This window comes from Bombina bombina, chromosome 5 (genome assembly GCF_027579735.1).
Source record: "Bombina bombina isolate aBomBom1 chromosome 5, aBomBom1.pri, whole genome shotgun sequence".
Lineage (NCBI taxonomy): Eukaryota > Metazoa > Chordata > Amphibia > Anura > Bombinatoridae > Bombina > Bombina bombina.
This window is the reverse complement of record NC_069503.1, coordinates 358,334,791-358,343,815: the sequence shown is the minus strand read 5'-3', so window position 1 is coordinate 358,343,815 and position 9,025 is coordinate 358,334,791. Positions and strand designations below refer to the sequence as shown.

The window sequence follows — 9,025 nt, the reverse complement described above, 5'->3', positions numbered from 1 at the left end:
GGGAGATAGTTACGATACTGGGTGAGTCAATAAGATGAGGCATATTTGTGCAACCATCAATCAGCAGCTCCTGACCCAACTTAGGTATCCTTTTCAACAGGTGGATAACAAGACAACTAAATAAATCAGATAATAGAAGTAAAGTGGAAACTTGTTTAAAATTATCAATTTTTCTTCGTTCTCTTGCTATATTTATTTTAAAAGCAGGACTGTAAAGCTTAAGAGCCAGAGCATTTTTGGTTCATAACCTGGGTTATGCTTACTTCTTGGTGGCTAAATGTAGCCACCAATAAGCAAGCACTATCCAGGGTTCTGAACAAAAAAAAAACGGCCGGCACATAAGCTTAGATTCCTGCTTTTTAAAATAAAGATAGCAAGTTAACAAAGAAAAAATTGATAATAGGAGTAAATTAGAGATGCTTAAAATTGCATGCTCTATCTGAATCACAAAAGAAAAATTTTTAAAGGGACACTGAACCCAATTTTTTTTTTCTTTCGTGATTCAGATAGAGCATGCAATTTCAAGCAACTTTCTAATTTACTCCTATTATCAAATTTTCTTCGTTCTCTTGCTATCGTTATATGAAAAAGAAGGCATCTAAGCTTTTTTTTTTGGTTCAGAAATCTCTGGACAGCACTTTTTTTAACGGTGGATGAATTTATCCACCAATCAGCAAGAAGAACCCAGGTTGTTCACCAAAAATGGGCCGGCATCTAAACTTACATTCTTGCATTTCAAATAAAGATACCAAGAGAATGAAGAAAATTTGATCATAGCAGAAAATTCGAAAGTTGCTTATAATGTCATGCTCTATCTGAATCACGAAAGAAAACATTTGTGTTCAGTGTCCCTTTAATATTTTGAAATAAGAGAATTGTTTTGAAAAGAATTGCAGGTACAGGAGTAAATACAACATGGTGTGTATTAACTATTGCATTGCCCCTTTTACATCATACATTACATACACTTTTTAAATGCTTATTTTCTGAGCACCAGACTGTATGTGTTTTGCCTTCAAACATTGAAAATTTAGATTATTCACTTTAACATACACAGCTATCAAGGTAAAATGTGTCTTTAGAGTATCATGTGAAGGACCTCATAGCAATAATAGATCTTTTATAGCAAATTTCATCTGAGTTGCTCAATTTTCAATTGGTGATGACCTCTTCCCCATCAAACAAAGCTAGTTTATAGAAGTTCACACAATCAGTTGCTAAAGAGACACTTAAAGGACCAGTCAACACATTAGATTTGCATAATCAACAAATGCAAGATAAGACAATGCAATAGCACTTAGTCTGAACTTCAAATGTAGTAGATTTTTTTATAACAAATTTCAAAGTTATGTATATTTCCACTCCCCTTGTACCATGTGATAGCAATCAGCCAATCACAAATGCATATACATATAGTCTGTGAATTCTTGCACATGCTCAGTAGGATCTGGTGACTCAAAAATTGTAAATATAAAAGACACTGCACATTTTTATTAATGGAAGTAAATTGGAAAGTTGTTTAAAATTACATGCTGTATCTGAATCATGAAAATTTAATTTAACCTGAGTGTCCCTTTAAAGGAACATTAACCCATTAATGACCGAGGACGTGCAGGGTACGTCCTCAAAAAAAAGACAGTTAACGCCTGAGGTCGTACCCTGCACGTCCTTGGTCTGGAAAACAGCTGGAAGCGATCCTGCTCGCTTTCAGCTGCTTTCCGGTTATTGCAGTGATGTCTCGATATGGAGGCATCCTGAAATAATGGGACCAGTGATGTGGAGGGGGGCGGGATCATGGGCGGGGACGCGCACGCGTGCACGATGGGGAGGGGGCGGGCGCGTGCACGGGGAGGGAGCAGGTGGGAACCGCTACACTACAGAAAATATGGACCATAAGAATTGGTGATCAGTGGCTAAAAAAATAAATAAAAAATACATATAAAACGATAAATCAGGGGGTGTTGGGTTGGTCTGTAGGAGGGAAGCTACACTACAGAAAAAAAACTGGGTACTGGCAGATAGCTGCTAGTACCCCAAAAAGGCAGAGGTGGACGGTTAGAGAGATGTTTGGGGGGGGGGGGGGTCAGGGAGGTTGGGGGCTAAAGGGGATCCTACACAGCAGCATATGTAAATATGCTATAATTTTTATTTATTTTTTTAAAAATCAAAGATTCCCTTTATTTTAGTACTGGCAGACTTTCTGCCAGTACTTAAAGGACACTGAACCCAATTTTTTTCTTTCATGATTCAGATAGAGCAGGCAATTTTAAGCAACTTTCTAATTTACTCTTATTATCAAATTGTCTTCATTCTCTTGGTATCTTTATTTGAAAAGCAAGAATGTAAGTTTAGATGCCGGCCCATTTTTGGTGAACAACCAGGGTTGTCCTTGCTGATTAGACAGCACCAATAAAAAAGTGCTGTCCAAGTGCTGAACCGACAAATGGCTGGCTTCTTAGCTTAGATGCCTTCTTTTTCAAATAAAGATAACAAGAGAACAAAGAAAAATTGATAATAGGAGTAAATTAGAAAGTTGCTTAAAATTGCATGCTCTATATGAATCACCAAAGAAAAAATTTGGGTTTAGTGTTCCTTTAAGATGGCGGCGACAATTGTGGGGTGGGAAGGGAGCTGTTTGGGAGGGATCAGGGGGTGTGATGTGTCAGGTGGGAGGCTGATCTCTACACTAAAGCTAAAGTTAACCCTGCAAGCTACCTACAAGCTACCTAATTAACCCCTTCACTGCTAGACATAATACATGTGTGATGCGCAGTGGCATTTAGCGGCCTTCTAATTACCAAAAAGCATAGCCAAATACATATATGTCTGCTATTTCTGAACAAAGGGGATCCCAGAGAAGCATTTACAACCATTTGTGCCATAATTGCACAAGCTGTTTGTAAATAATTTCAGTGAGAAACCTAAAGTTTGTGAAAAAGTTTGTGAAAAAGTGAACAATTTTTCTTTATTTGATTGCTTTTGGCGGTGAAATGGTGGCATGAAATATACCAAAATGGGCCTAGATCAATACTTTTGTATGTCTACTACACTACACTACACTAAAATTAACCCTACAAACTCCCTACAAGCTCCCTAATTAACCCCTTCACTGCTGGGCATAATACACGTGTTGCGCATCAGCATTTAGCGGCCTTCTAATTACCAAAAAGCAACGCCAAAGCCATATATGTCTGCTATTTCTGAACAAAGGGGATCCCAGAGAAGCATTTACAACCATTTTTGCCATAACTGCACAAGCTGTTTGTAAATAATTTCAGTGAGAAACCTAAAATTGTGAAAAATGTTATGTTTTTTTTTTTAATTTATCGCATTTGGTGGTGAAATGGTGGCATGAAATATACCAAAATGGGCCTAGAGCAATACTTGGGGTTGTCTACTACACTACACTAAAGCTAAAATTAACCCCAGATGCTCCCTATATGCTCCCTAATTAACCCCTTCACTGCTGGGCATAATACACGTGTTGTGCGCAGTGGCATTTAGCGGCCTTCTAATTACCAAAAAGCAATGCCAAAGCCACATATGCCTGCTATTTCTGAACAAAGGGGATACCAAATAAGCATTTACAACCATTTATGCCATAATTGCACAAGTTGTTTGTAAATAATTTCAGTGAGAAACCTAAAGTTTGTGAAAAAATATGTGAAAAAGTGAACGATTCTTTTTATTTTATCGCATTTGGTGGTGAAATGGTGGCATGAAATATACCAAAATGGGCCTAGTTCAATACTTTGGGATGTCTTCTAAAAAAAAAAAAAATATATATATATATATATATATATATATATATATATATATATACACACACATGTCAAGGGATATTCAGGGATTCCTGAAAGATATTAGTGTTCCAATGTAACTAGTGCTAATTTAGAAAAAAAAGTGGTTTGGAAATAGCAAAGTGTTACTTGTATTTATGGCCCTATAACTTACAAAAAAAGCAAAGAACATGTAAACATTGGGTATTTCTAAACTCAGGACAAAATTTATAAACTATTTAGAATGGGTGTTTTTGGTGGATGTGGATGTGTAACAGATTTTGGGGGTCAAAGTTAGAAAAAGTGTGTTTTTTTCTATTTTTTCCTCGTATTATATAAAAAAAATTATAGTAAATTATAAGATATGATGAAAATAATGTTATATAATATGTGTGGGTACAGTAAATGAGTAACAGGAAAATTACAGCTAAACACAAACACAGCAGAAATGTAAAAATAGCCTTGGTCTCAAACGGACAGAAAATTCCTGTGGTCATTAAGGGGTTAAACACTAAATAAATGCTAGATAGAATGAAGCATTCAAAGACAATATTAGTCTGAGAAATTGAATAACATGTAGATGTATTTTTAGTTTCATTAGCTGTTTAAACAGTGACAAAATAAGTGTTAAAGGGACATGAAACCCAATTTTCTTTCTTTCACGAGTTAGAAAGAGCGTGCACGTTTAAACAACTTTCTAATTTTATTTCTATTATCTAATTTGCTTCATTCTCTTGATAATCTTTGCTGAAAAGCATATCTAGATAGGCTCAGAAGCTGCTGATTGGAGGCTGCGCATAGATGCCTAGTGTGATTGGCTCACCCATGTGCATTGCTTTTTCTTCAACAAAGGATATCTTAAGAATTAATAAAATTAAATATTAGAAGTAAATTTGAATGTTATTTAAAACTGTATTCTCTGAGTCTAGCTGAATCACAAATGAAAAAAATTAGGTTTAATGTTCCTTTAAGTGCAACGGGAGCTTTAATGTTGTAACTTAGGTTACCTTCTCTGCTGTGGCCAATTAGGGACAGTTATAAATAGGTCACTAGAGTGTGCAGCCAATGGCTGTGTAGATTAGAATATAAGTGTTCTGCACTTCCATTTCTAGGAACTGAAAAGCTCAATTTCAGAATGGAATTACAGGAAACGGTGACAACATAATGAAAGTATGGGTTATATATATACACGATTTATCCTTTAATATAATCATACAAGGGTGTTTAATGTCCCTTAAATATGACTTTTAACAACAATTCCACCCATAGCCGCGTTATTCACGGTCAAGTATATGTCCCCAACACTAGCGTCCATCGATCGTACATTGCAGCTAAACTTCTTATTTATAACACGTATATAGCAAGTCTTCACATATACACTGCCGTATTACAAATGTTGCCAGCGGCCATTCGTGTACCACCTTTTCTGAGTAACTAGGAAGAAGACACGTAATAACCCACATTAGCTAACATCTCCCTCGCCCTTCAACTTGCGTAACACGGCAATACCCATATCACGTGTGTATACGTCACGTCGCAAAAGAAAAGTAGAACGACACCACCAAATGTCCTTTAGAAAGTCTTCTTTCCCACGCCCCACGCTTACCTAACCCAATATCATAAGGCTGGCCAATCGGTTGTGAGTGTGGTATGCGCTTTTTAGCCGACAGCTGCGTTGATTGGCTGGTAAAACATTGTTTCGTCATACGTTAGATTCCAAGTTTGTTTGAGGGATACCGGTTACATAGCCCGGCTTGCAGCGTGTCCTTGTGAGTATTGCAAAGCTAACAGAGACGTGGAGGCACCACCAGCACCTTAACAACCAGGTGAGAGCCTGCAATGGGATTTGTTATTTGTTCAATCCTCTGTTTTAATTTATCATGTATGTTTGTCCTTTGTTTTATTTCCTGTATTATATAAATTACGGTAATGCATGCGGCATGTTAGACTATCATGAAAGAGGTTTATTGTCCGGTATAGTCAGTTTCAAATGTAGGCAGCAACAAATTTGTTCATTGCCTTTATGGGTTTTTTTTGTTACTGTATCTCATATAACATTTTTTTTTATTTAGTTATTGGGTGGTGCGAGTAGTGCTCATCTAACAGAACTATGTCTTGGTCTCTTTACATGTATCGATTTAGATATCTTATAACAGATTTTCATGACATGTTTTATTTTCAAGTGTAAGCCTAAATATAGTCCCTTTTTATAGTTGAAAACTTACATGATTTAATTCCTTAGAGCATTTAATTTCAACATTAGGTACCCTGTACTTGCTGATTGTATCAGTCTCTGCTCGGGCTCAGCAGTGTTCTGTATTTGAATGGTCTGTGGTGATAACATTTCATACTTACATTGAGCATGTCATTTTTAGACTGTAATGGCCCTTTAATTGTTGGGATAGCCTAATGCTTTTTCCTGCTATTCTTGGACTTCCTTAGCCTGTGACCTTGTAATCTCTGTTGGTTCTACCAACATTCACAATTCCTCTTATGTTGGGGGATGGGGAGCTGCAAGCTATGGGTAGTGGAAATCTGGAATTGTACAAAGACCCTTTTTTTTAATGCTTTGGGAAGATGTCCATTTGTTCTGTTTGTGACTTGTATTTCATTCTTATTGGGGATTTGTCTGATTTCTCCAATCAAGTTGTAAGTTACATACTGAAGGGCAGGGGCCATGTAGTGGTTGCTGATTTAGGTCCCTTCAGACTTCAGAGATGGGGGAATACCCCACCTCCCTATTTTTGTTTAATATATTAGTTATTACCTGTGGGCCACTAATATATATATATATATATATATATATATATATATATATATATATATATATATATATAATTTTTTATATTTTTTTTCTAACATCTAGCTTAAAACATTAGCTAAAGCAAAGTATACTAAATATCAAATACTGTATATATTTTTCTGTACATAAATAGCTGTTATAATTACATAGCAGACTTTCTTGGGCCTAAACTTATTTTCTATTTGTACTTTTCCTGATTGGTGCTGACCTTTATAAACTGGTGCTGAAAAGGACACACAGATCAATGTCATTAGTGGGACCGGAGTTGCTGCTTGGGCTGGTCCCCCTTTCTCTTTTACCTATAAATCTAAGAATAGGTGGAACATTGCTTAATTGCATTGCATCATTAAAACTCCTCATGTACAAAACTTGTAAACTCTCAACAGAGGGTCACAGGTTCCATTAAAATATGATTCATAAATCCTGTAAATCTCAAATGTGTACAAAGCTGAAAACTACTATTTTTCCTCTTACAGGTTTAATTATGGGAGACGTAGAGAAAGGCAGGAAGATCTTTGTCCAGAAATGCTCACAGTGCCACACCGTTGAAAAAGGTGGAAAGCACAAGACTGGACCAAACCTGCATGGCTTATTTGGACGCAAGACTGGTCAGGCAGAGGGATTTTCCTACACTGATGCTAACAAAAACAAAGGTAAGATTATTCTAAAACTTTATACATACGTTTTTATTTTTGTGTGCGTTTTCCATCTTTAAAGGAACAGTCAACACTAGAATTGTTGTTGTTTAAAAAGATAATGCCTTTACTACCCATCCCCTAGCTTTGCACGACCAACATTTTTATATTAATATACTTTATAACATTTTAAACCACCTAAATGTCTGCCTGTTTCTAAGCCATTAAAGACAGCTTCTTATCACGTGCTTTTTGTATTAGCTTTTCACAACAGGAAACTGCTAGTTCATGTGAGCCATATAGATAACGTTGTGATCATGCTTGTGACAGACACTGCACTAATTGGCTAAAATGCAAGTGAATAGATAAGTCATGTGATAATGGGGCTGTCAGAAGATGCTTAGATACAAATTAATCAGAGGTAAAAAGTATATTAATATAACGGTGGTGGTTATGCAAAACTGGGGAATGGGTAATAAAGGGATAATATATCTTAAAGGGACATTGAACCCAAATTTTTTTTCTTTTGTAATTTAGATAGAGCATGCAATTTTAAACAACTTTCTAATTTACTCCTATTAATTTTTCTTTGTTCTCTTGCTATCATTATTTGAAAAAGAAGGCATCTAAGCTTTTTTTTTTTTTTTTTTTTTCAGTACTTTTTTTTTTTTTTTTTTTTTTTTTTTTTTTTTTTTTTTGGTGGATGAATTTATCCACCAATCAGCAAGGACAACTCGGGTTCACCAAAAATGGGCTGGCATCTAAACTTACATTCTTGCATTTCAAATAAAGATACCAAGAGAATGAAGAAAATTTGATAATAGGAGTAAATTAGAAAGTTGCTTAAAATTTCATGCTCAATCTGAATCACGAAAGAAATTTTTTGGGTACAGTGTCCCTTTAAAACTTCTGGTGTAGACTGTCCCTTTTTAAGCTCAAAATTTAATTTCCTATAAAATGCTTGTGTGGTAAATATTACTTATTTTTCATAGTCTCCTATAGTTTAAATAGCAAGACTGTTGTTTTTCCACTGCACTTGAGTTGTTTGAGTTTAGTTTAGAAATATTTTCATAACCCTTTGAAGACCAAGTAAAAAAAAAAAAAAATACTGTTTTGTATTTCAAATATACTGAACTGTGTACCTTGGTCTGTTTTAATGATCTGTTTCTATGTTGTTTTGTAGGGATAACCTGGAATGAGAAAACATTGTTCGAATACTTAGAAAATCCCAAGAAGTATATCCCAGGCACAAAGATGATCTTTGCTGGCATTAGGAAGAAGCAAGAGAGAGAAGAATTAATAGCATATCTGAAAGATTCAACCTCCAGCTAATGTCCATATGTGCTGCCTTATTTATTTCTGAGAGGAGGTTGCTGTTAATAAGATGCTTTTTAAATTTTATATTTTTTTTTATTTGTACTGTCCTTGCATCTTTGAAGATTGTCATCTGGCAGAGCATGTAAACATAAATGATCACAGAAATTCGGCTATTTAAATACTTTCAAAATCAAAATTGTAAACTCTTTCCACTATTAAAAAAACCACACAAAAAACATTTAAATTCTCATACTATTTATTTTTTTATTTTCCATTCCTTACCAAAAAAGTTTCACATAACTGCAATGACTTTCGTATGGTATCTTGGGCAAATATTTTTTTGGTTTTATACACTGCAAAATCAGAGACATGTAAGGGATATACAATGCAGGGTGGATTTGATTAAAATCAAACTGATTTAAATCACTAGTCAGTAAGGCTTGATTTAAATCATAGTTTTCTACATAGACTAATTCTTGCTGGTATAACTT

The 9,025-nt window shown here is 35.2% G+C and overlaps 1 protein-coding gene across 1 annotated transcript; it reads left to right on the top strand.

The window, feature by feature from the left end:
• Positions 1 to 5,415: 5,415 nt before the first annotated feature.
• On the top strand, positions 5,416 to 8,772 carry LOC128660351 (cytochrome c). The gene is made up of 3 exons (XM_053714157.1): positions 5,416 to 5,605; positions 7,059 to 7,235; positions 8,401 to 8,772. The coding sequence occupies exons 2-3, from the start codon at positions 7,067 to 7,069 to the stop codon at positions 8,547 to 8,549; spliced, it is 318 nt and encodes a 105-aa protein (XP_053570132.1). The 5' UTR covers positions 5,416 to 5,605; positions 7,059 to 7,066; the 3' UTR covers positions 8,550 to 8,772.
• Positions 8,773 to 9,025: the final 253 nt, after the last annotated feature.